The sequence below is a fragment of the Malania oleifera genome, chromosome 1, assembly GCF_029873635.1.
Source record: "Malania oleifera isolate guangnan ecotype guangnan chromosome 1, ASM2987363v1, whole genome shotgun sequence".
NCBI lineage: Eukaryota > Viridiplantae > Streptophyta > Magnoliopsida > Santalales > Ximeniaceae > Malania > Malania oleifera.
The window spans coordinates 98,932,582-98,960,164 of NC_080417.1; the positions used below are offsets into that span (position 1 = coordinate 98,932,582).

Consider the following 27,583-nt stretch of genomic DNA (forward strand, 5'->3'; position numbering starts at 1 on the left):
GGCATAAGTTCAAATGGTAAAGAAGTTCACGAGACGGCCTTGGACAAAGGTAAAATTTAAGATTCAAACCCTACCACATACAACACACATCCGTGATTTACCTCCTACATGTTGGGTTGAGGACACAATTGGCATAGCCATGGATTAAGCAAGCTCAAGAAACCCAACGCATCCATAATAATAATAATAATAATAATAATAAAAATAATAATGTTTCACAAGGAAATTAAAAATATTAAAAAAAAAAAAACAGGAAAGAAAATTGCAAAATAATTTAATTGTTTTGTAGTAGGGTATCATAAAAATAAGAATATTAGAAAACTATCATATTAATAAAAAGAATTTTAACTTTATGTATTATTAATATTTAGTATTTTTTTAAAAAAAAAAATTAATTGTATTAAAAATTTTGTATTTATATTTGAAATATACAATGAGGAAAAGACACAGGCCATCCAACTCAATGACAAGCTAACGATGGACCCAATAGTAGCTTGTGGAATGACAAAGTACCGAAGGATTGCAAAGAGACCGAAAACAAACTCATTTTGATCATCTCAGTACTCCCTCAATGAAAAACTAACATCATGTTTGCGCAATAAAATAGAACTAAAAAATAAAATGAAAATTTTAAAGAGAAAGCATGATGAAATGAAAAGATAAATTAATTCCATTCCACTCAATTCCATTTCAATCCTATTTACCTAGTTAAAAAAAACCTACTAATTAATCTCAAGCCCCATGTTGGCTGAGCATTTTGAGAAAGAAATATACAAAAATGTCTCAAATACTAAAATAAATTAATACATTTAATTTTGAGCAGTAGAATAAACTATTAATCACATATTAAATGAAATTTTAATTATTATTTGTCGTGTATTTATTTTCTCACACAATTTACTTCCCTTTCCTTGCCTTCAACCTATCAAAGACAATATAACAAATATTAAGAGTTCAGAAATTCTATCCAATGCGTACTTTTCGAATACACAGATTTCATCAAGGGGACGCATACCTAAACCCCTGCTTGAAAGTGATCCCAATGCAGCGCAGCAGAAGAAAGTTGAATTTTCAATGCAACCAAGAAATATACACAAGCGGAAGAAAACATGGCCTCATAGTGCCTCGTCAAATAACAGTCTGGGAAGAACCATGCCTCTCCCAGATCCTACTAAATTATTTTATTCTGGGGCTTGGTAAATGTTACAAAAACAAAACCTGGAAAAATATATAAAAAATACCAGCCCTCAAAAAGCATTTCCAAGGAGGTAAATTCTGTCAAAACTAAAAATCCACGAGGTGCTCATATGATCTCCAGAAGATAAACAAGATGATGGGATAAACAAAAAATGAGTAATAACTGAACAATGCAGGCAGTTCCTGCACATGAACCTGTTGCGGTGAGTACAAAGAACCTGGATGGGCCGCATGGTAGGAGTTGTGAGATCCTGAAATGTGGGAACTAACCTAATATCGGTTCCAGTAGGTCCTACGTCTAAACCAGTTGTAATCGGGCAAAGTTTTGATGGGCCCCATGGCAGCAATCGCAACATCCTGAGAAGAACAAAAATTTATTGAAAGGTTTACACACAAATTAGCATGCAGTTTGGGCGTTTGCTGCAGTCTTTTACCTTGTCATGTATGAACCGATAGGCAACACGTTTTATAGCGCTTGCATCAACAGCATCAATCCTAGCAAACAATTCAGCAAAAGGAATTCTCCGGCCATATGTAAGCAGCTGCAAACAAAAACAGATCAACCTATGATTTTCAACAAAAGAAATTATTTTCAGCAGCATGACTTTTTTTGGTGTGGGATGGGTACAATGCTTGCTCTAGTATTATAACTGCGAACAGTAACATCAATCGTAACTAAGCCAGCATTTCAAGCTTTGCCATGGACAGCAACTTATGAATCAGTCATGCATCATGGTTGCAGCGAGCTGGGCGAGCAGAAAATGATGGAATGGTGGATGAGCAATGATTTAACAAGAAGGTAGTGTATTGACAAGGAATGATTGGGTACCTCAAGTATGTGACAGAGGCAATCAATAAAGTTTTAAGCACTTGGGCAGCTGAGCCCTAGGTAAATAGGTTACTGCAGACTGGCAGATTAGCTGCAGAATGCAGCAGGCCACATGTCTTATGGGGTTTCTTGCCAAAGACTCTGCATGTCATTCTACATCAAAAGAGACTGCAACTTTCATCATGCATGAATCTAGGAAGCCCAAAACAGGAATGTCAGCAACCGATCCATGTTGGGTACCACACCTGCTCAAAGCTTGTTGGGAAATAACTTATTTATTTATTTTTATTCTCAAACATGTTCACAACATGACCAGCACATCGTGGACCAGCAAGGACACGTCTGGGGCACGCCTAGCAATGAATGCTGCATTTCATTCCCCTGCTTATTATGTAATTAAACTCTTTTTATGCCTGAGAAGCTGAGTGAGTGAAAAGAGATTCAACTGTTCGACCTTGGGTGTTTGGACTTTATAGCCCTAGCACTGCTACATCAGACTTGCAGAGCGCTCCTGGAGCTCTCAGCCCCTAGGATTCCCTAGCTTTGTCGGAGCAATGACGATACAAGGAAGTCGACTTGCTGAAGGAAGATCCTTGGCTTCCTTGCTTCTTCAGTTGGAGCTTTGAGTCCAGCTGACTGATAAGATTCATTATTCCAGGCTTCCAGCCTCTTTTCTTCTCCCTCCCTCCTTCCCTCCCCATTGTTGTGTTCTCCACTTTTCCCTATATTTTGTTATTAGATTTGTACTTGGGCAAATCCCTTCAATGTTACTAATTCTTGTTTGCATAGTTGTACTTTGCTTCGATGATTTTTCCATTGTCGATGAATGACAATATTTCATTTATTCTACGTTCCTCGAGGCTCTTTTTTTTTTTTTTTTTGGTTAGACCAATATTCTCTAATATGAATGTCGTCAATGGTTACATAACTGTAGTTTGTAAGCAATTCATAATTGTGCATGAACGATGCCTATAATTCATTTTAAATTAGGACAGCCTCAATATTTATCATCTAAAAGGAAAAACACGTTTATATATCATTACTGTTGAGATTTTGATAAAATGAATGACCTAAATTGAAGATAGGTCCCTCCCTTTATCTATAATACAAATTAAATACATTCAATGAAAATAATACCCTTACTGACTCTCACTAATTAACATACTAACACACTTGATAATAATACTATTAAAAGACATAAATAACCTCTAACACTCCCCTCAAGTTGGAGCAAAAATGTCATATGATCCTAACTTGTTACAAATAAATTTAACACGAGCACACCCCTCCCCCCCCCCCCCCCCCCCCCAAAAAAAAAAAGCTTTGGTAAACAAATCAGCAAGCTGCATATCAAACTTCACATAAGCGGTAGTAATGAGCTTCTTCAAAAGTTTCTCCCAAACAAAGTGGCAATCAACTTCAATATGCTTTGTCCATTCATGAAAGACCGAGTTGGAGACAAAATGAAGAACAGCTTGATTGTCACACATCGACTTCATAGGCTGAGAATGAGAAATACCCATTTTTTCCAACATGTTCTTCAACCATACAAGTTCACAAGTAGTGTGAGTCATAGCTCTATTTGATTCAACACTTTGACCAAACCACCACAGTTTGTTTCTTACTACTCCAAGAAACCAAATTACCATCAACCAAGGTATAGTACTTGGTTGTGGATCTCCATTGGAAGGTGACCCAACCAATCTGCATCCATATATCCATGGATATAAGTGTGACCCTAACCACCACATAAAAGACCTCTCTCGGGTGCACCTTTGAGATATCTCAAGATGCGAATTACTACATGGCAATGACATGTCCTCGGAAAATCTAGAAATTGACTCACAACACTTGTTGCAAAATATATATCCCGCCTAGTTACTATGAGATAATTCAGCTTTCCAACAAGTCTCCGGTATTGTCTAGGATTAGGTGGCAAATCACCCATATCCAGCACTAACTTGCTATTAGAATCCATGGGTGTATCAATCGGTTTAGATTCCAACAATCCAGTTTCATCCAATAGATCAAAAGCATACTTCCTCTATGACAAAGCAGTTCCCATACGAGATCTAGATACTTCTATACCCAAGTAAGTATTTCCATAATCCCAAATCCCTAGTTTGAAACTTAGTTTGTAGAAAAAGTTTGAGACTCTAAATACCTTTATCCACATAAACAACAAGAAGGATCCTACCTAATGACGATAAAAACACAGAATGATTCACTACACATTGTCAAAGACCAAACTCAAGTACTATAGCACTGAAACAACCAAACAATGCTCTGGGAGACTGTTTTAAACCATATAGAGCCTTCTTGAGCCAACACACCAAGTCTGACTCCCCTTGAGCAATAAACCAACGTAGTTGCTCCATATAAACCTCCTCCTCAAGGTCATTATGTATGCAAGAAGGAATTCTTCACATCTAAATGATGGAGAGGCCAGTGACAAGTAGCAATAAGTTTTTTCAACTTTTTGATAAGAGTAAGAGGATTAATTAAAAGGCACCAAGAAAGTGCCTAAAAAAAGGACCAGCTTACAGGTCAAAAAGATAAAACCAGTCAAAGCAATTTGGATTTAAAAAAACTCCTAGATTTCCACACAAAGTTCTATTCACAATCTCTTTTTTAATACTCTGTATGTTTCCTTCAATCCCTTCAAAATCTTTCCTAATACTCATCTAAGGCTGCTCAAATATCTTAGTGAGCCTCTACTCCTGCTACAATGACTAGAAACTCCATGAAACAAGCATCATCGCACCTTTTAGCATCACAAAAATCCACAGCAAGAGAAATGAGAGCTGTTGCTTACAAGAAACAAAACTCATTCAAGGCCCTCCCACCAACCTCATCCATGAGTGCTAATGATACAAAACAATATCCATTAAGAATTAGGCTTTAAAAGAGAGAGAGAAAAGAAAAGAGAGCCAAGGAGATCAAATACTCAACCAAGGGCTAGTCTTATAGATTCAAAAGCCAGCAAAAAGTAAGCACGCCAATTTCTTGAACGTTATTTCAATACAATCAAATAAGGGCGTCAAAAACTGATGCAGTACTGTCAACAGTGGTTTATTATTATTACTATTACTACCACTATTATTATTATTATTATTATTATTATTATTATAGTTGTTATTGTTGTTGTCGTTCTGTTGTAATAAAGTCCTTTGCTGCATCAACAAGCCCAAGTGGGGAGTGGATATCAAGATGGACAACAAGGACACCTCTTATAGAAGCTTTAGACCAATACATCCACAGCTTCCAAATGCTACTAATATGAAAAACCCTATATTTCAGGGACTTCTATAACTAAACAATACAAATCATCATCACAACCATCATAGAAGAAAATGGGCTGCAATAAATGATTTATTTTGTTGTTTTTTTTAACAGAATGAATAATGTATTCTCTAGTCATTGGGCTACCATAGAAGCCATGGCAATTCTATTAGGCAATGAGGACTCAAACCAAACAAATTTCATGCATTTATCCTACAATTGTAATTCTATGCTAGTCAAACATAAAAAAGAATTGATTCAAGAACGATATTAATGTACCTGGCGTCCAATATCTTCAGCAACGGGACTGGTCCCATCTATGTGAAGCATTAGCGAAGATTTCAACTGCAAGGAAACAAACAGGTATGAAATGAATATAGCAAGACACAGACAACTTGCACAAAGGGGGCATATGAAATTTGTTTTAGCTTAAAATTTCACTCTCAAAACCAGTTTCAGCTTGAGAAATCTTCATCTTGGCTTATAATTAATTGGGGTAGACATTCTTTCAGCACAGAGAAGAAAAGAAATCAATGTTTGGAACAAAAAAAATTACAAATTCCCACAGAAAAATAATAGTTGTCACAATTATTATACCACATTTTCATAACAAAAAATTATTGAAAAGAAAGGAAACAGAATACAGGCAAGGATCTCTTATCCTCAAAGTGAAGAACAAAAATGCACAACTGCACAAAAGAAAAACTTTAGGGAAAAAAAAAAGGCAAGGGAGGAAAATGTACACTGTTCCTGATCCAAATATTCAATTAATTCTATTATTTGTGAAAGTAGCCAACTATTTCTTTGGTGATTTCCCAAATTTTCTATCCATTGATCATTCCTCAACACAAGAAGTTTTCATAACTGCACTGGATTCAATGAGTTACTTCCAACTTAGGGGAAGCAACCATAAACAAGATTTGAATTTAAAATATTTTTTTAAATAAAAAAATACATAGAATGGATTGAGAATATTCCCAAGAAAAAATGAAAGGAATGCTAAAAATCCCTTCCCTAAGATTTGACTTTTTTTTGAAAAAACAAAAAAAAAAAATTAGCTATGGGCACGCAACATGTATGCACTCCACAATCCTAAATTTAGGGTTTTAGAGAGCTAATGGGGGAGTTGAGATAAGGAGGAGCTGTGGGTAGTCAATGAAATATAAAAATTTACTAATTACCAATTACTTGAGAATTTTATTTTAAAAGAATGGAAGGAGGATCAAGGGCATCTTAGGAAAAACAAGGGGTAAATTCAGGTTGAGAACTCCTTCCTCTTCCATTAATTAATAGTAGAGATGATGGCACCCTCATGCAAAATGCCACTAAAAAATTATTCCTCCTGATTTCTTGTGATATAAATTGTAGGCCAAAGAGTTGATTTGACAAATAATAGAGATGATGACTGCATTTGTACGCTGGCTTACCATCTTAAATAGACTTGCAACTCTTGACAAGCTGCCTGCTTGAGTACGTACCAGCAATATATTATATATGTTCTGTTTCGTGCAAGCAGAGACCATCTTTCTCTGTTACTGTGAGTTCACTAGACACATCTACCAAAAGGTCCTCAGGCATTTTAAAATCTCAAGGACCTTCATAAGCTGAGAAGAGGAGAGGAACTCGGTTGTCCTCTCTAGGAAACATCAACTCTGCAGTCATTCTCAAACTTTCTTGGGCAGCATACGTCCAAACAAACCCTGATTTATTTTGTTTGAAGAAGCCACTTATAGCACTGATTTTATTCCTCAATATATTCTCCTTGATGTTAGAAGTTGATGTTTCAGTCCAAACAAGCTTAGTAGTTTACTATTTGCTCATCCAGTGGTACAAAACATCCCTTTAAATTAATATATTCTTCTTATCTTCTTCTGAAGGGGGAAAAATGTCAACACCTTAGCAGCATATTCCAACTAAAAAACAGTATATTCAAAATCAGTCTGCAGAGAGAAGCAGAATTCAGATCTGCGCTCAAACTAGCAGTATATTTTATTTCCTTGCTGGCACTCTCTAAGAAAACAAAATAACTGTGATGAAATAAATTTTTAAAGCTCAAATTACTGAAACAGCATCTAAATTTGGCTGAGTCAAACAAATAAATAGTTGTCTACAAGTCAAGAAGTATCATCTGAAACATTCATCACAATTTACAGAAGCATTAAAATACAAAGAAAACCAACATATGTTCTAATCACAACCTGTAAAAATACCAACCAAAACCTGATAACCCACCACAAACAACACAAACTAAAGATGTTCCAGCAAGCGAATTCTTAGCATGTTGCCAAAAACATAAATAAAGCCGCGGTAAAGAAATGTAGATCTGAAAATCATTTATTATTGAAGCTCCTCGAATCATGAACCATATTTCATTAAGCTTATACACACTTAAAACCAAACAAATACAAGTGACAATATCCGTATATAAACTTAAAATAACAACAAAGGTAGCTACCTGATTGCATGCACGTGTAACATCTGCCTCCGAAACTCGATAACACAACTTGCATATCTCATACATAATTGCATAGGCTAGATCGTCCAAGCAATCCGGCTGAGGAAGAAAAAGTAAATATTATAATTGAATACAAGAACCAACGAGGCATAAATAGTAGAATAAAATGATAATGAATCTAAATAAAAGCATCAGAAAAATTTGCAAGTGAAATTTCCACAAGAAACATGCACTTGAATTTGATGTTATATCAGTACAATAAAAAATGCATAGCTTAAAGACAAGCTCCACTTGTATTATTACAAAGCCCAAATCATATGTATTTCAGTTTTTGATAAGTATGTTTTAAAAGGGTACCCAAGGGGGGGTCTAGTAAAGGACTTTGCTTAACTGATATTCAGCAGGATATGAATGATTGATGCGCTGATTTTACATTTTCTCTCAGTTTTTGGTCCTTAGGAGGATGACTTATCCTCTTTTCCTTGTATTGTTTTGCATCTCTCTTAATTCTACTCTATATTTATTCATTTATTAAAAGAAAAGAAAAAGCACAACCAAAGGTCAGTGCAAGCCAAAGTAGAAAAGCAGAACCACAAAAAAAGCCTAAATCAAAGAACTTGAGCCAAGGAGGAAGGTCTGGAGAAAAGCTTCCAGAGTGAGGGAAAAAACAATGTGTGCATCCCCGTCTTTCTTTTAGTTTCTGAACTGATAATTATTTTCCCCCAAAGGCTCTCTTGTTCCTTCCAATCAAATGCACCATCATAGAGAAAAGGTGCAAACAGAGTGCAATGAAACAAACAAAAGATGCCAAGTAACATAACCCATGTAATATTCAACTGCTTCCATGTCAAGCTGCACAGCTCTCCAGTGACAGGGAAGAGAAACAAACGATGATTAAGCTCTCTCCTATCTTTTTGCACATAGAGCGCTAGCTAACTAAAACAACACCCTCCTAAGATTATACCAATGACTATAGGTTCCCAAGTTGCCTCCAACATGAAGAATGCAATATTTTTTTTTGGACTTCATATCTCCGCATAGCTTTCCAAGGATAGCTGTTGGTTTTTGCTTTTCTGATCCGGTTGCAATAAGTTTTAATCGAGAGAAAAAGAGTTTTTATAACATGACCATGTGACAATGATTTGCTCTTTCGAGCTCCATCACAAATGCCTCACCGTTTTCTGAGTCCCAATCATGGAAATCTCTTGTGAATTTCAAATCTCTAGCTCCATTTTCTCCGGAAAAGAACATTGGCTAGCAAATCCTAACCTCTGGCAAAGTTGTGCAAAGTTGGGAAGTATCTTTTGAAGCTGTGAACCCGCACCACATCCAACCAAAATTTGCCTCACCTTCCAACACCACAAAATCATGGAATCTAGAAAATAAATAAATAAAACCTTTCCCACAAACCGCACCTAATACTTTTCCACAGACCAAAACCATAAGAAATCCTCACCTCATCTACAAACCATCACCCTGTTGCTGCCTCACATTCAATCCACAAAATTTGATTTCCACAAGCTGTCCTCTTCTGTAGTGAGCCTCCAAAGACACTTCTCCAGCAAGGCTTGATTTAAAATCTGAAGGGTTCTTAATCCCAAACCCCCAGAAAAATCTGATGGAAATACAGTCAGCTCCATCTAACAAGATGGAGTTTCCCATCCTCATCTGATGAGCTACCAAGCAAAAAAAGTTTATCCAAATAGTCTCTTGGGCACCTAGCCTAGAATAAAAGGGATACAAGATAAATTGGTAAGCTTAACAGAGTGCTTTTCATCAGAGTTGGCATGCCACCTTTTGAAAGATGCTGTTCCTTCCACCCAGCTAGGCAATCTCCTTGCCAATTCGTCAATTATGCTGTCGCAAAATGATTTATCCTTAATAGATACCCCAATAGGAAGACCCAATACGACGTAGAAAGATTGCTGAACTTACAAACAAGATTAGTAGCAATCTGTTCAACACTCCTAACTTCTTATAGAAGAAGCCCAAAGACCAAATACAGTTTCAAGTAAGAAGACACACCTAAGACAGCATAGTTGCTCCTCTTTGGCTCCACAAAAAACAAATGAAGGACCTCCATTTCAGAATAACCCACGCCCCACTCCAAAACCCCTCAAAAGACACCCTTCATATAGTCTTCTTCAACATCCTTGAGAAAGCCTCCATTAGGGTGTAATCAGTTTTGTCCAGTTCGGTTTTGTCCAGTTTGGTTTTGGCCAAAACCAATAACCAAACCAAACATATTGATTCTAAAGTTCATAGACCGAAACCAAACCAGACACCGATGATTTATTTTTGAAAAAAAACAGTATTAACCGGTTCAGCCCACTGGCCAACCCCAGATTACATTACAAATAACAATAGGCCCTCACAAAGCTAAATATTATCCATTAATGGACTTGAAGCTCTGTGGAGCAGGGCCTCTATGTCAAGGCCCTGGAAAATGCTTGAGGGAGTTGGGGAAAATTTACAAGAGGAGATGGGTCATCAGTTTTTCATTTTGGTTGATGCGGGACAGCAACAAGTACCAACTCCAAAGTCCCAACACCAAAACAGCTGACAGCCTGGCAGTTCACTATTCACAACCAAAGCTTAACCCTCCTTTGTCACACATCGAAAAATGAGAAAAATATGGGAGCTGCTCATCCCTACATAAAATTCCCACCCCTCCTTATTCTGTTACTCCCCATTTGCCACTTTGAAAAATGCTACACTCCCTTTACATGCAACCTATTTAACTTGTTGAATTTTATTAAATAAATTGGAACTCATAAATAAAAATAAAATAATATATTAAAAAAATTATTTTTCAATTTTTTGGTTCAGTTAGCTTGAAAAAAACCAAAACCAAAAAGCTGTTTTTATAAAAGTAACAAACCGATACTGAAAAACCAAACTGAGTTAAACGGTTCAGTTTCAGTCCAGTTTTCAGTTTTTTTTATAATTTTTGTACACCCCTAGCCTCCATAACCAAAATGAAAAGATAAGATCTCCCTGTCACAAGCCTCTAGAGACTAGAGGTAGGGAAGTAGTCTTCAGGAATTCTATTAATTATAATAGAAATCCATGCAGAATAAATGCAGAACCTGATCCATTTGCTCCAAAAACTGCCAAAACCCCTTTCTAACAATGGTAACAAAATTAAATTCCAAATAACTGCCATGACAGAGAATGAGGCATCCTCCAAAGACAGAAAAGAAAAACACAATAAGAATGCTGCATCATGAAGAATCAAATATCAACAATACCATCAAACCTTCTACTTTATCGCACTTGTCCTCAGAAAGGGTTCTCTCTCAAAATCATGGATTACAGCTAGCTTGTGTAGGGTTTACTAATCTATATAGGATTAAAGAGATCTTTGGCCTCACAGAAGCTGTTATCAATTGAAGATTGATTTTTTATGTTGTTTTACTGCAAATGAGGTAGTTGAGGAAGTTAGGAAGAAGTAATGGAGATACTATGCTTAACTTGAATTTTCATAAGGCTTATGACAGAATTGGAGCTTTTTAATTTTAAGTGAGTTTTGGAGAGGAAGGACTTAGGGAGCACAAGAGAAAGTGGATAAGGGGTTGTATCTCCTTGGCTTCTATGTCTATAATTGTAAATTGGGAAACCGCCCAAAACTTGGTTTAATGCATTTAGGGGGCTTCAGATAGGTGATTTGCATCTTCCTTCCTAATTCAAAATAGCATTTGATGTTTTAAGTAGAATTGTGATGAGTGCTGGAAGTTTGCATGTCCTGTTGGGCCAAGGGGTGAGGAGAGATGGGTGGAGACTGGAGTCATTGAGTTTCAAGAAGTTGTGGTGGTGTTAAAAATTTTTGAGGTGGCTTCAAAGTTAATAAAGATAAATATAGCTTGTGGGGTGGTTAGTCAGCATTGGTTGTGTATTAGTTGTGCATAGATTGGCCTTTTTCTTAGATCTTCCCTTGGGAAGTAATCCTAGGCCAGTTTCTTTTTTTGAGAATTGGCTAATAACAAAGTGAGCAGGCATATTGAAAGTTGGAAGAGAGCTTTTATTTCTTTAGGAGAGCATATTACGCATATCTCCTCGTCTTTCCAGTATTCCTCTCTATTTTATGTCTCTATTCCACTTTCTATAGTTGTGATAAAAAGAATCGAGATGGTTATGCTGGATATTTTGTGGTGATATGCTTGGATGATAAAAGAAATCATCTGGTTAATTAGGACATTGTTATCAATAACAAACCTAGAAGGAGAGTTTGAGTCTTAGGAACTTGGTCTCCAAAACATTTTCCTTTGTAGGCAAATGATTGTGGTTCCGATTCTTGGAACCTGGACCACCTGGTTCTCTGTTGCAAAAGGTTATTAAAAGAAAGTATGGCAATCATTTGAATGTAGCCTCCAAAATTACACATTCCCATGTTTGGCAATACCCGTGATCCCACATGACAGTAATCATGAATTCCTAGTGATACTATATTATGTTCCCAAAAAGTTTACAAATACAAACCCAGCCACCTTCTAGGAAATTTGAATTCCCATAGGAATCCAACTAATAGGAATAATTAGTCCCTACCATTCCTCACTCCTGAACAAAAATATCCACCCATTCGTCATGATCATTTGGCTTTGAACATGTTCTTAATAATGTACATGTGAGTTTACATATTTAGGGAAATTTTCAACTGAGACCAAACTACCCATGTTCAGCCAGATGCAATAAAAGTTAGATTCTGAGGCGTTCTAAGTATGAATCAAACAAAGATATTTCTATTTTCTACAAGAAACTAACCCTATTAACCCAAATAAGATATCCAAGAAACTGATTTTTGAGGGCATTTAGGATAAGCCAAACCAAAAGGCTCCTAACAGAAGAAGAAGCATAACCATTCACTATTTTACTCTCTGAGACTATAAGTGTAACCAAAACTAAGAAATCACAAAGTAATGAAACAAAAACATTTTCATTCATAATTCATTAATTTCATTTCAAAAAGTAATCACACGTAGACATTTAATCAAGGGACAGAACAAAGACTAGAGACTCAGCCTGCAAATTTAAGTTTTAATCTCAATTTAAGTTTTAACCTCATCTTTTTGTTTTCTAATAATGGAAGGTTAGAACCATCCCACAAACGATATGTTTACCTCCAACCACTTCAATCTTAATTTTGAGTTTCATTCTTGAGTCTTGACTATTAGTAAGCAAATATGATTAATAGGCGGGCCCCACGCCCGTAGGGTGGTGGGGGTGGGGAAGGAGTTAGGAAAACAGTAGAGAAAAACTCTTGAACTATTCAGATGTAATCTGAGTGCAAACCAGTCCATTACAAACCTTACCTGCCTGCAGCAGACTGTAAAAACTGTTGTGGTATTGTAGCAGACAGTAGCAACCAACACAGATATGAATCAGGGCACCATCAAGATATCATCCTTTTATGCAATGCTGTTACATAATGGTAACAACCAATTCTTTTAAACCAATACTATGGGTCACCCACCCACCACCAACCCCCTTTAATCTTAATTTTGAGCTTCATTTTTGACTATTAGTTAGTAAATATGATTAATAGTGTATCAAGATTTTGTTTTTGTTTTTCTCAGTTTCGCGTGCACTCCCCCTTGAAGGATTCACACGTGATCTGAGTGCAAACCAATCCATTACAAACCTTACCTGCCTGCAGCAGACTGTAGAAACTGTTGTGGTACTGCAGCACACAGTAGCAACCAACACAGATATGAATCAGGGCACTATTTGAGATATCATCCTTCTAAGCAATGCTGGTATATAATGGTAACAACCAATTCTTTTATAGATCATTACTAAGGGCCACCCAACCACCACCACCACCCAGGGCACAGGGGGATGAACAACTTCATTTTGAAAGCAAAAGGTGGGTAAATAAAATTGATAAATCACATTTTGAACTTCTAAAAAGTTAATTTTTAACTTTTTAGGAAGCTTTTAGAAGTTATGGATTTCAAGATTTTAACACTTTTGGTAACAAATTATTCCACTCAATTGGTAGTCCTGGTTTTTTATAAAAAATTACAAAATTACCCACGCATTATTTATGTCTATTAGGAACACATATCCATTTTGGTCCTCATATTTCAGCTAGTTTATAACTTTTTTGCCACTCTCGGGATCGAATTTTTCCTTTTCAATAGTCCTTTTTTTACAGCAAACAATTTTTACTGCAAACTCAAAATCAGATCCTTTTCATGAACTTCTTCTCAGAATTTTCATTTTCATCAGCCGCAACAGGGCTAAACTAAGACTAAATTGTTTGGCATTTTTAGTGAGGTGAATGTTTTCCCAACTAACACGGAGGGTGGATATGTCAAGATAATGGAGAGCTTTATGATTATATTCATAGGTTTGGACTTTGGGGAAATTAAGAAGAAAAAGATATTGTGGAAGTATGTTTGGTTCCCCCATTCTATGGGATATTGTGGACTAAGAAATGAAATAATTGTCCAAAATAAGTTCACTTCTCTTTTGCTCCAGCATCCAAGATAAGAGTTAACGTCTTGGCCTTACTTTGGGATTTTTATTTGGGTTTTTGGGGTCTATTTCTTTGAGCAAGTTGCAAGTTGCAAGTTGCAACATGATCAGAGGGATGTTTGTTTTGTTTCTTCCGGTTTTTAGGAGGTTAACTTGCCCTATCTTTTGTATTTTTCTTCTCTCTTAATAAGTCTTCTTTTTCTATCAAAAAAATTATGAGAATCAAATACATAAATGCTGAGAAAGCCTCCTCATGCTTTCCAGAACATAAAAATGCTCACAGAAATTGATACAACATTTCTGCCACAGTAGCATGTCACTAGCTTAGACAAAATAACAAATAGAATGCGCTAATCTATCATGTAATTGCAGTACCCAAATACAACATATATCAATTTCTTATTAATAGAAGACTCAAAACTGATTAAAAAATATATATTTCATAGAAGACATGTGAATTTTAAAATATCAGATAATTAAAACTGCCATGGTTTTAGGAGGTTGATAGACGCAACAAGTGACCCCACCTTAGCAACAGCATATACACCAAACAGACCAGTGTCTTTATAATTGGTGTTGAAAGCCATCATGCTTTCAGCTACTTCATTGATGCCAATCTTCTGTGCAAGGTCAGATCTGTTCCAGATTGTCAGTTAGGGCACATGCTTAAAAGAGAATATATCACAGATTAATAGTCCAAAAGATACATCTGCAAGACTGCAACACCATAAAATTTATGACTGGACTCACCCCATGTGCTTTCCACCACCTGCATTTTTATTCCATGAACCCAACATAGACTGCATGACCATCAAAGCAATAGAATCTGGGTCTGTCCAGGAAGCTCCCTCAAAAGCAACCGCAAATTGTGCAAGAGGAATGTCATCATTAATCATCCTGACCTGATTTACCAAAAATCAAATATCAGAAAAATGAGCCATAGTCAAGGCAAGGAGTAAAAATACTGTCTCAAAAGATATTTGCACACCTCAGAACCAGTAAAGAATGTTGGTTCATTAGCAACCAACTGAGAGGCTGTAGTTGGATCTGTTGACAACTTTGTAAAAAGTTTTTTTACTTGAGCAACAATATCCTCATGCTTCACAGCTCCAGAAGCAGCAATTACCTAGAATTCACATCCCAGATAGATTCACCAATGAGCTGGAGATGGTAGACTTCAAAAAATACCTTGAACAGAAATGTCTAATGATAGGCAACATGGGAAGGAAAATATCATGTTAACTAATAGAGTCAGAAGAAATAGATAAATAGATAAGAGGGTGCATCAGTTCTTCAAGTACCATTCTGGGAGCTGTGTAGTGTGTTGATATGTAGTTTTGAAGATGAGTTTTGGTGATTGTCTTAATATTATCAGCAGGCCCAAGAATAGTCCTTCCCAGAGGAGTGTATTGGAATGCAGTTGCATGCAAATGATCAAAAATAACTTCCTCTGTCTGTCCCTCCACCTGCAATATTGAATGTATAGAAATTAATTTTAGTCATACTGAGAACACTTTAAAGGATTTATTTGTCTGACAGTATCAATACAAAGACATAAAAAGATAGAGATACAGCAGGAAAAATATATCAAATACCAGCAATTCCATGTACCATTTAATTCATCTATGGAAGGTGTTCATGTCTGTTAAGTTTATGACTTAACAAAAATAAAGTAACAGGAATGTAGGCAATTCGCTACTTAGCTAAAATTTGGCTTAACTCATTATATAGGCATACACTTTCTTTTAGCAATACTCAGAAGGGCAGTCATTAATTTTAAAACTGTAAACACGTCATAACTAAGAGTAACCTTGTGCCGACCTACCCATCATAACTAAGAGTAACTTCGCCCACATTAAAGTATTTACTTCAGTTGGATAGAATCAATACAAAGCCATAAAAAGATAAATTTACAATAGGAAAAATACACTCAAGGACAAGAAATCCCATGTATCATTTGAATTACTGTATGGAAGGTGTCATGTCTGTTAAGTTCATGACAAAAAAAAATAAAGCAACAGGAATGTAAGCAACTCACCATTTTAGCTGGCATACACTTGCTAGCAATACTCGGCAAGGATTATAACTAAGGGCAACTTTGTGCCCACTTACCCATCATTCAAAAGCATAAGCATATTTGTCATTAAAAAAAAAGAGGAGGATTTGCAACTATTTGAGAAAATCCATCAGATAAGTTCTACCAAATTTAAAACGCACTAATATTATGAAATTAAAATTTTTCATAATTTTTCATAATGCAAGTGTGGGAAGAGCAAATCGTAAAAATATCTAACATTATCAAGAATATCCAATCAATAAACGCACAAAACAAAATGAGCAGAGAACCATCCACAAGCCGCCAGTTCACAAACATTCGAAAAAAAAAATTCAAGGAAAAAAAAAATAAAAAGGTTCCCGAGCACCAAGAGTGATCAACAGTTACCTCTTCCATTTCGCGAAGAATCACATCGCGTTCTCGATTCATCCGATTCTCATCAAACCGCGAGTTCTGCAATATATCAGCAAGTATATCGAGCGCCACAGGCACGTCTCTCTCCATGACTTTCGCATAGTAGGTGGTCTGCTCTCTAGAAGTGTACGCATTCAAGTGTCCCCCCATGTTCTCGATTTCTTCTTCCAATTCGCGGGCGGAGCGGCGCTCAGTGCCTTTGAAGATCATGTGCTCCAGGAAGTGGGCGGTGCCGTTGGTTTCATCGGTCTCAAACCGTGACCCTGCGTCGATCCAGACCCCCACGGTGGCTGTGCGGGACGCCAACGTCGACTCGGTAGCGATTCGGAGGCCGTTGGGCAGAGTGGTGGTGCGGGTCTCGGGAGCGGACAGGATCCGGGTGTGGTCCGTCAGCACCGGATGAGGCGAACCGTGCTGGAGGAATCTATCGTCTGGGGATCCGATCTTCTTGAGCTTAGCTTTGACGGCCTCGGCGAGGCGGTCGTAGATCATGACGTCCGGTGGCGGCGGCGACAGGGATGGTGATGATGCTGACGGTGGTGGTGAGGATGCAAGAGCTGAGGCGGTTGATGACGACCGGATGATTTGGCGGATAGACGACATGGATGAGTAGCGCGACCGTCGAGCTAGGGTTAGCAACTGCTCAATCGCCATAGCTAGGGTTTTGGAAATCCGGACCGAGTCTGCTGAACCAGACAAATGGTGGGAGCGGGACGAAGAGCTAAGCCTCTGGCTTATACGGATTTCACAGAGCTTTTAGGTTTCTTTTCAATCGCAAAACAAATTTTTTCTACACCGCCTTTTTTATTTAATTTTTTTGCACTCACTCCTACCTACACAAGAAGTAACAGTGCTAAATTCTAATGTAATAACAGAATTCTAAACTTTTGTGAATTGCACATATTTTTTTTTTTTATTTTTAACCATAATTTTTACTTTTATAATTTTAAAAATAAATTATAATACATATTTTTGCATAATTTTGAGCATCTTTGGTATTGATATTTTTTTTATTTTATAATTTTTTATTTATTAAATAAATAGATAACAAAATGCATTTGCTGATTTTTCTTTTTCAATTATTTTAGTAACCTATTGTTAGAAAAAAAATTAATATCCAGAAATATATATTTTTAGATTAAAATGTTTCTTTTATATGTATTTTTAATTAACATTAATATAAAATGATCAAATGAATTTAAATGTAATAAGAATAAAATATACATAGATTTAAATATCAAAAAAATATTAGACTTCAAATAGAAAAAAAAATTAATATATCATTTAAAATAAAGTGAATTTTGAAAATATAACAACTAAGTAAAATAATTATAATAAGTTGTTTTATTATAATATTTCAATTTATATTATTTTAATCATATATTTTAAAATATATTATTTTTAAAAAATGAACATCTTTAATTAAATTTTAAATTTATTTTAACTTTACAACTATAAATAAAAAATGTTGTTGGCTTTTAATTTTTAATTTTTATTTCTAATGTTTAGTCTTTATTTCTAGTTTCATTTTTAGCAATCTTTAGCTGTGATACCAAACGGCCTCTGAATTGATTAAACATTTATTAAGTCACTTCTACAACACATAATTTAAAGTTTTGAAGTTATCATTTCACTTAAGGAATTTGTATCAAAGAATAGAAGCTCATATTATATATAATTGTAGAACACTTATGAACAATAAATAATATATTTCAGCGTTTTATCTTTAATTGGTACTAAATTGGATGCTCATTACATTTAGACAAAAAACACTTGTGTCATATATTTATTGTTTGGGAAAGGTCTTGAATTTGAAATTATGTAGATTTGGACAAAAATATACTATAAAACTATACTAAAATTTTAATCTAAAACTCAAAACTCATCCTCCCACTACGTCAGGTAATGCTTAGGAGCATGAATTTCAAATCTTAAATTTAGATTTATGTGGATTTATAAAAAAAAATTAATATAATCTATACTATATTTTGTGCAAACTCACACAAACTTAAATCTAAGGTCACAATTTTAAGCTAAAAAATGCAGTGTTATATTAAGGCTTAGTAGTAGTTATACATGGACAATAGAAGTTGTTTGCAAACATGTAGTGGCATATTGTGCCAAAGTAAAACTGATTTGGCAATATTATGTGACTTACTTCTAAAAATGAAAAACACAACGACTATCCCAAGTATATGAGTTACGTCATGTAATAATTAGCCCAAACAGGTCAGATTATTTTTTCAAGGAATGTAGATTAGTTTTAAACTAGCGCAAAATAGTAAAAAAAAATAAGAAAACAATTTTACTAAACATGGTTCAGATTCGATTTCTTGAGATTTTTGAAAGTTTGTGATGAAATTGAATGACGCAAACCTAAACTGAAAATTTAACACGCGTAAAACCAACCAAACAACTCACTAATTAAATAAAGATAAACTAAAATTAAACCTCAACAATGACTTAAAATTAAACACACAACTCATCACAATGATAACTTAAAGGAAATATAAAGATCACGCAATATCTCAACTAATTAAGAATAAACTAAACTAAACAATAAGTAAAGTTCAACTAAATAAATAAAATAAACTTAACAATAGATTTCAAAGGAAAATTAATAAATCATGGAAAACAGCCGACATTAACCCGCAACCTAAGTTATAAAACTTAGTCACTCATGCTTGCAATCTAAAATTTCTGGATCAAACTAATCCTACAAAAACTCATTGCAACAATAAAATAAAAGAAAACAACTTAAAAGAACAATAAACTAGATGTATACTAAAACTAAAAGAAAACTAATTAATCAACCCTATAATCATTCCAAACATTAGACTAAATGTATGCTAAGTTAAACAACAAATTAAACTAACCTTGAAACATTTAGGATAACTAAATAAAAGACAAGCAATTAATTAATCTAATGAACCACTCAAATAACAAAGCAAAAATTAATATTTAAACCCAACATTAACTACGCAAACAATATTAAAGTCAAGAGACAAGTTGAGAGAAAGATACCCAACACTACTTGGAAGATAAATATTCAATACAATAAATAACTCAAACTACACTTTAAAGTATCTATGGAAATTGACAAAGAAAAATAGATAATAACTCAACAACACTATTTAAATAAACAAGAAGAGAGAGAGAGAGAGGAAGATTGGAGAGCTGCTGTGGGTTGAATTTTTTGGGAGCAGCACCGCTGCTTGCTGTGTGCTAGGAGACCCGAGCCCCCCTGCAAAATTCCTCGCGGTAGCTCTCCAAGCTTCCTCTCTCTCTCTCTCTCTCCCTCCCTCCTTGTTTATTTAAATAGTGTTGTTGAGTTATTATCTATTTCTCTTTGTCAATTTCCATAGATACTTTAAAGTGTAGTTCGAGTTATTTATTGTATTGAATATTTATCTTCCAAGTAGTGTTGAGTATCTTTCTCTCAACTTGTCTCTTGACTTTAATGTTATTTAAATATATTGTTTGGGTAGTAAATGTTGGGTTCAAATATTAATTTTTACTTTGTTATTTGAGTGGTTCATTAGATTAATTAATTGCTTATCTTTTATTTAGTTATCCTAAATGTTTCAAGGTTAGTTTAATTTGTTATTTAACTTAGCATACATTTAGTCTAATGTTTGGAATGATTAGAGGGTGGATTAATTAGTTTTCTTTTAGTTTTATTATACATCTAGTTTATTGTACTTTAAAGTTGTTGTTTTTTATTTTATTGTTGCAATAAGTTTTTGTAGGATTATTTTGATCCAGAAATTTTGGATTGCAAGCATGAGTGGCTAAGTTTTATAACTTGGGTTGCGGGTTAATTTCCCTTTGAAATCTATTGTTAGGTTTATTTTATTTATTTAGTTGAACTTTACTTATTGTTTAGTTTAATTTCTTTTTATTTAGTTGAGATATTATGTGATCTTTATATTTAATCTTAAGTCATTGTTGAGATTTAATTTTAGTTTAACTTTGTTTAATTAGTGAGTTGTTTGGTTGGTTTTACGCATGTTAAATTTTTAGTTTAGGTTTGCGTCATTTCAATTTCATCACAAACTTTCAAAAATCTCAAGAAATCGAATTTGAATCATGTTCAATAAAATTGTTTTCTTATTTTCTTTTACTGTTTTGCGCTAGTTTAAAACTAATCTGCATTTCTTGAGGAGACGATCTGACCTGTTTGGGCTAATTATTACACGACGTAATTCATATACTTGAGATAGCCATTGTGCTACTCATTTTTAGAAGTGAGTCAAGTTTTTAACGCCGTTACCGGGGAATGACAAATTAGTTTCAAACATTACAACTATTAATAAAAAATGTTGTTGGCTTTTAATTTTTTAATTTTTGTTTCTAATGTTTAGTCTTTATTTCTGGTTTCATTTTTCGTAATCTTTAGCAGTGATACCAAACGACCTCTGAATTGATTAAACATTTATTAAGTCACTTCTACAACACATAATTTAAAGTTTTGAAGTTATCATTTCACTTATGAAATTTGTATCAAAGAATAGGAGCTCATATTATACATAACTCATATTATAGAACACTTTTAAACAAGAAATAATATATTTCAAAATTTTATCTTTAATTGGTACTAAATTGGATGCTCATTACATTTTGACAAAAAACATTTGTGTCCTATATTTATTGTTTGGGAAAGCTCTTGAATTTTAATTTATGTAGATTTGGGCAAAATATACAACAAAACTATATTAAAATTTTAACTTAAAACTCAAAGTTCATCCTCCCACTGCGTCAGGTAATGCTTAGGAGCATGAATTTCATATCTTGAATTTAGATTTACGTGGATTTATAAAAAAATTTAATATAATATATACTATATTTTATGCAAACTCACACAAACTTAAATCTAAGCTCACAATTTAAAGGTAAAAAATGCAGTGCTATATTAAGGCTTATAGTAGCTATACATGGACAAAAAAAGTTGTTTGCAAACATCTAGTACCATATTGTGCCAAAGAAAAGCTGATTTGACGGAATTATGCATGTAGACATGACTTTGTAAGTTTTTCAAAAGTTCAAAAAGCAAATGTCACAATCTAAAAATTAGGGAGTTATATGCAATAGCGATGGTTCATAAATTGTTTTGTAATTTTCTTTTTTATGTTAATGTTGTACATCTTTTGTTTGTGTTGTCTTTGTATACATTCGAATATGGTAATAGTCTCCTAGCTATGATAATCGCATAGGAGCGTGGCAAATAAAGCAAACCAATTACTTCAACATCGCCATAAGATCTATAATGATAAGCCACTTAAGCAACACATACGACGAGTGAGACTCAGACATATGCCAGTTGCCTATGCTAGGCGAATCATTCATTAACAATCAATCTGAGGAATCATAAGGAAGATTGTACATCCATCAAACGCTGTCCACTCACCAGGCGGCAAACAATTAATTGCCAACCCATGTGATAGTCGCTGCTTATCAATGACAAGGCAGGCAATCATCGGGCATGAGAATCAATTATAATAATTGAACCATTAATGCTTAAAAATGGTCTCAATTTATGACTAAGCCTTTAGATACTTTGAATTTATATAGTTACGTTTTAGGCACAATTATGGGTAATTGTAACTTCAAGTTTGACTTAGGAGGTTATAAATATGTGGTTAGTTTTAATTGTAATGGATCTTCAACACATTCAACTCAATTTATGCAATGTAACAAACAACTATCACTTTGGCCTTTAATCCACTTTATTCATCCTTTTTTATCTCTTATTGCCCCTACTGCCCTATTTCCATCTCTTTCTCTTTATCTCTCACTCTCCTTGTCTCTTCTTATCTAGTTCTTGTCACTTCTCTCATTTTCTTTGCCCCACCTATGACTTCTACAATTCTCTCATTATCCTTACCCTTACACCTTTGATGGGGCCTGACATGACAAGTATATTCACAACTCATCCATCATCTCCTATTCTCAATCACATCATCACTTCAAAAGGTGTTTTGAATTTTGACCAAATATCTTTTTGACATGCCCGTGTTGGACACTTTATGTCGTCAATTACCAAAGGTGCAAGGTAAAGCCACGATGTCGCTAAAGCTAATCAAACTCACCAGTGTTGATTTGGCGACGATGCAAGAATAATTTGCTGGAACAAAATTTTTGTGTGGTCACTCACAACTCTCACAAGGTAATGTTGACACTAGATTATAGTATGGGGATGCGCCAACAAATGAGAGTTGTGTGGTGATTTCCTTAAACAAGACAGTCAAAAGGATGGACAAAGACTTTAAAATGATACAAAAGATTGAAAAAGTGGAGTCACCAACTTTATTATTTACTAAGAAGTCTACGACACGGAGAAAGAGGTTTAGGAGTACATTTTTATGTAGAGAAGGTGATTGAACAATCATTTGAAGGGAGATCAGACAACCAGCACCTCTATCGACACCCATTATAAGAATAGTTACCGCACTGTGTGTGTTAGCTTTGGTGTATTCCCAAGAGAGGGGGTAAATTGAAATTTTAAAATTTATCTCCTAGGTTAAACGAGATAGACTTATAACACAACCTAGGATCTTTCTAAACATACACCAATTTCGCAGATAATGATATATGAAAATTAAATCATATGCAACATTCACAATATAATATACGTGTGCGGTAAATATAAAGTGCGGAAATATAAATAGACACAAGATATGTTATCGGGGTTTGGCCAATACAGCCTAAGTCCTCGCCTCTAGCTTATAAGCCCAAGGATTCCACTAATGCTCACTTAATGGGTGGAGTGGCACCGGTTACAACCAGGTCAATTTAAGGGGCTAACCTCAACCAACACGTCTTACCAAGATGACACACCTAACTTTCCTAACCGGGTCTAAGCCAATCTGGGACTATTCAACAGGGCTAGTCTCCCTCCTCAGGCCCGTGCCTAGAATACAACAGTATGTTCACAATAATGAAACCGGTACAATGATTATACTTTCATGTGAAGAAGATATGTACCAAATATGTGCATGTAATAATCAATCCACACAAAACATGTAAGAACTATGCTCATTGATGTGAATGTGTGCCATCTACACTCACTATAATGTGTGTTCTCAAATAAGCACAAGAGTGTATACTAAAACTATCTTTGAAACTATATATCAATATATATCAATCACAAGTCTAGGGTTTCAAAGATTTCTACCAAGAGTATTCTAAATATCTCAAAACAATATTTTCTCAATATTCAAGCACAAGGAGATATTCAAAAAATAAGTTTGTAAAATATTTTTGCACACAAAAATATAAGCCCAAATGAGTCTTGCAATAACAAAGCAAAGACCCACTTAACTATAAGATTTTTCCTATACAAAGATTTATCGAATTAAATTAATGGAAAAATCTTTGCTTAACTTTCAATATGAAAATCAAATATCAACAAATGTAATGAGAGTTATAACTTTGTAGGATCTCTCAAGATATACTCACTCAAAAATATTTGGCGAGAGAATGATAAAAGAATGAGTATATGAGATGTGTATGAAGAAAGGGCACTCAAGAATTTAGAGAAAAATCTCCTTAATCAAACTCCTTAATCTTAACTTAATTTTTGCAAATGAAGGTCTATATATAAAGATAGGAAAAATTATAGTCGTTGGGGACATATAGGGTATTATTATTATTGTTTTAAAACACTTTTAACACTATTAACCTTATTTAAAAAATTTAAGCGCGTTAAAAATTATTGTCCAACCCAAAAGCATTGGTTGACCGGACTTAAGGTTCGATTGACCCAGTGACGAAGTTCAATTGACTGGGTAAAATTTGAACTGAAAGTTCAGTTGACTAGACTAGGGTTCGGTCGACCGGGATACTTTGAACTAAAAAGTTCAGTCGACTAGACAGTTGTGGCATCTCTCGAGGACCTTCGGTCGACCAAGGCGTTGAAGTACTTTCCTGGTCGGTCGACCAAAAGGTCAAAGTGTTGACTCCAGGGAGTTCGGTCGACCAGCAATTTTGAACTAAGCAAGTTTGGTTGACCATATCATAGTCAAACTGCTGACCTGGTGATCGGTTTCGATCGACCGACAAATTTACACTGTGAAAGTACGGTCGACCGAACATACATTTATAATGCATTTCGGTCCTATTCCCTATGTATATTAACCCTATTCATGTAATGACTAATGTTTAAAACTATAGGGCATATTTTTATAAATAATAGGGAGTCCTAAGGTCAGTCTAGGTCTTCTTTACGACAATGAAAAAATCCGGCATTCGGTCGACCGAAGGGTGATCCCTAAGGTCTTTCTAAGTTCAATATTTTGTGTAGGGACCTAGAGTCATTCTAAGGTCTTTGAGCTTGTAGTTCCTACATGCATGATATGCCTTAAATATTACAGACTTTTTTCCTATTTACTATTACAAACCCGAATTGAATGATAATATAAATTACAACAAAAATGATCTTTAGGGTCTTCATGCTTTACTTCATGTGTCATCAGTGTATCTGCTAATATAAACCTGCACATGAACTAGAAATCCATTAAATACTTGAGTATTTGTCATTATCAAAATCGGGATATGACCCATAGGGTCAACAGTGTGTGTGCCTTAAGTAAAAAGAAAGAGAAGGAAGAAAATTTTTCCTTTTTAGTCATCTGATGAAATGTTGCCATCTAAAACAACAAGATTGAGATCCTTGATATACTCATGTGTTGAAAATATGTTGGCCTCAAGTAACCCTAGATTATTGAAAATTAACAGGAGAAAAGAAAAGGATGGAAAAGATACGTTGGATTGTTATGAAGGAGTTCAAAGATAACTTTTTTTAAAATAGGGATCAAGGGAAGTTAGCATTAAAGTTTCTTAACTAAACTAAGAGTTGGATAGGATGTATGGGATCATTGATTGAGTTATGGACTAATGGAGGTTATGGTCCCCGTTCCTTGATTAAAATTGAGAGTTTAATGATGATGGAGTTTAAAATCTTCTAATTGGCTTCAGGGTTTTTAATGGAGATGAAAATTTAAATCTTTAATCAAGGAATCAATGTTGAGGGAGTTGAAAATGTGTTGATTGCAATTTGATTTTAATGAAAATGAAATTTCAAACCCTTGATTAAAATTAGGCAATTAATGGTGATTAGGTTGAAAATCTCCTTATTGGCAATCCAGATTTTATGGGGATGAAGATTGAATCTTGGATTTAAATCAATCATTTAACGAAGGAGTTGAAAAAATCCCTTAATTGACAATCGGGGTTTAATAAATATGGAGATTAAATCTTTGATTGAAATAAAAAAATTTAATGAGGGAGGAGTTAAAAAATCTCGCAATCAGAGTTTGATGAAGATGGAGATTGGATATTTGATTGAAGTCAAACATTTAACAAGGAAGGAGTTAAAAAATCTCCTCATTGGCAATCAGGGTTTAACGAAGATAGAGATTGAATCATTGATTTGAAGTCAATCATTTAATGAGGAGAGAAATGAAAAATATCCTTATTAGCAATCAAGGTTTAATAAAGATGGAGATTGAATTTTTTAATTTGCAATTAATCATTATGGAGAAGATATTTGAGTTTTCAAAAATGAAAGTTTCCTTTTGAAAGAGGATACCTAACAATACATGGGAGATTTTTGAGAATATTGCTAAATTCATCATTGGCCAAAAAGACTAACAAATGGGGAGTCTTTTAAGAAGAGAGTACTTTGGCAAGGAAGGAATTCCAAATTCACCCTCAATGCCTCAATCACATGGCATAAACACCTATTCCCATTCACCCATACGGGCTTAAGGGAGCGTGCTTGTCCTTGCCTAGGGATGAGAAGGGGAAAGGCATTATACGGTGAAATTCTCCTTATCCCATCATAAGCCAAGGTGAGAAATCAAAGCGGAAAAATGTGGAGATGATTATCTCCTAAAGACAATCTCAATCAAACATCTTATAAAAATGCTTAGCATGTAGGAACAGGCAAACATCAATCAGGATTTTTAACTACAACATAGTTAGCAAATACATACAAGATAAATCGTGCTAACTCTTATCTCTCTCGAAATCAAGCATTAAACAAAAATAGGATCCATGTAAGCAATTAATCGATTTAAACAAAGCTAATGATAAGAGCATGACAAAGTTACAGAAGAAAAACACCTATGAATGGCATACTAAAATGATACTCTAAACATTAATCTAGCATAACTCAATTATCTAAGTAAGCCACAAGAAAACTTTTCATCTTTAACATGAAATATTGTCATTTTTTTTTTCTTTTACCTTTCATTTTTTTTTTAAAAAAATAGACTTAAAAAAAATTAGAATAGAAAATAAGCAAAACTGGTAACCAGGTGGACCAGCTAGTCCCATGGAATGCCAACTAGTCATGTTTCGTTTTAATTGCATGGAAAGCCGCAAGTGGCTTCCCTTATTCATCACCACCACTTGTGCTAAGGTTTCACTTAAAACTCTAGATATCTGCATGCATACGAGAGTCGTATCTAGGGCAGCCATGAATAAAGTTAGGGGTGAGCATTCGGTTGGTTTGGTTAATAAACCAAAAAGTTTCGGTCAAAAAATACACGAATCAAACCAAAATTTTATATTAACCAAACTTAAAACTGACTGAACCAAATTTCGGTTAAATTGGTTAACCAATTTTAATTGATTTAATATTTTAATGTATATAATATATAAAAATATATATATAATTTTTGTATATATAATATATAAAATATTTTAACATAAAATATATATTAACCGAATTAACCAAACTCAAAAACCAAACTGAAAATTGAAATTCAATGAAAGTGAAAAGCAAATCAATCTGAATAAAATTTTAACCAAATCGATCAACTAAATTTACTTAGTTAATTCGATTTTAACCGAATTATGCTCACCCCCA

The 27,583-nt window shown here is 34.5% G+C and overlaps 1 protein-coding gene across 1 annotated transcript; it reads right to left on the reverse strand.

Annotated features, from left to right (window-relative positions):
• Window positions 1-1,102: 1,102 nt before the first annotated feature.
• LOC131149820 (probable mitochondrial-processing peptidase subunit beta, mitochondrial) lies at window positions 1,103-17,549 on the reverse strand. Its single transcript, XM_058100590.1, has 9 exons — window positions 16,684-17,549; window positions 15,542-15,706; window positions 15,229-15,366; window positions 14,991-15,142; window positions 14,768-14,876; window positions 7,764-7,862; window positions 5,588-5,653; window positions 1,632-1,739; window positions 1,103-1,554 (listed from the first exon to the last, which is right to left on the reverse strand). Exons 1-9 carry the CDS (start codon window positions 17,362-17,364, stop codon window positions 1,468-1,470), a joined length of 1,605 nt encoding a protein of 534 aa, XP_057956573.1. The 5' UTR covers window positions 17,365-17,549; the 3' UTR covers window positions 1,103-1,467.
• Between the last annotated feature and the right edge of the window lie 10,034 nt (window positions 17,550-27,583).

Coding starts and splice junctions, on each gene's coding strand:
- LOC131149820 (XM_058100590.1), bottom strand. CDS start 17,364: ATGGCGATTGAGCAGTTGCTAACCCTAGCTCGACGGTCGCGCTACTCA. Junction 1,740..5,587: donor CTGAAGATATTGGACGCCAG/GTACATTAATAT, acceptor TTTTGTTTGCAG/CTGCTTACATATGGCCGGAG. Junction 1,555..1,631: donor ATCGGTTCATACATGACAAG/GTAAAAGACTGC, acceptor TGTTCTTCTCAG/GATGTTGCGATTGCTGCCAT.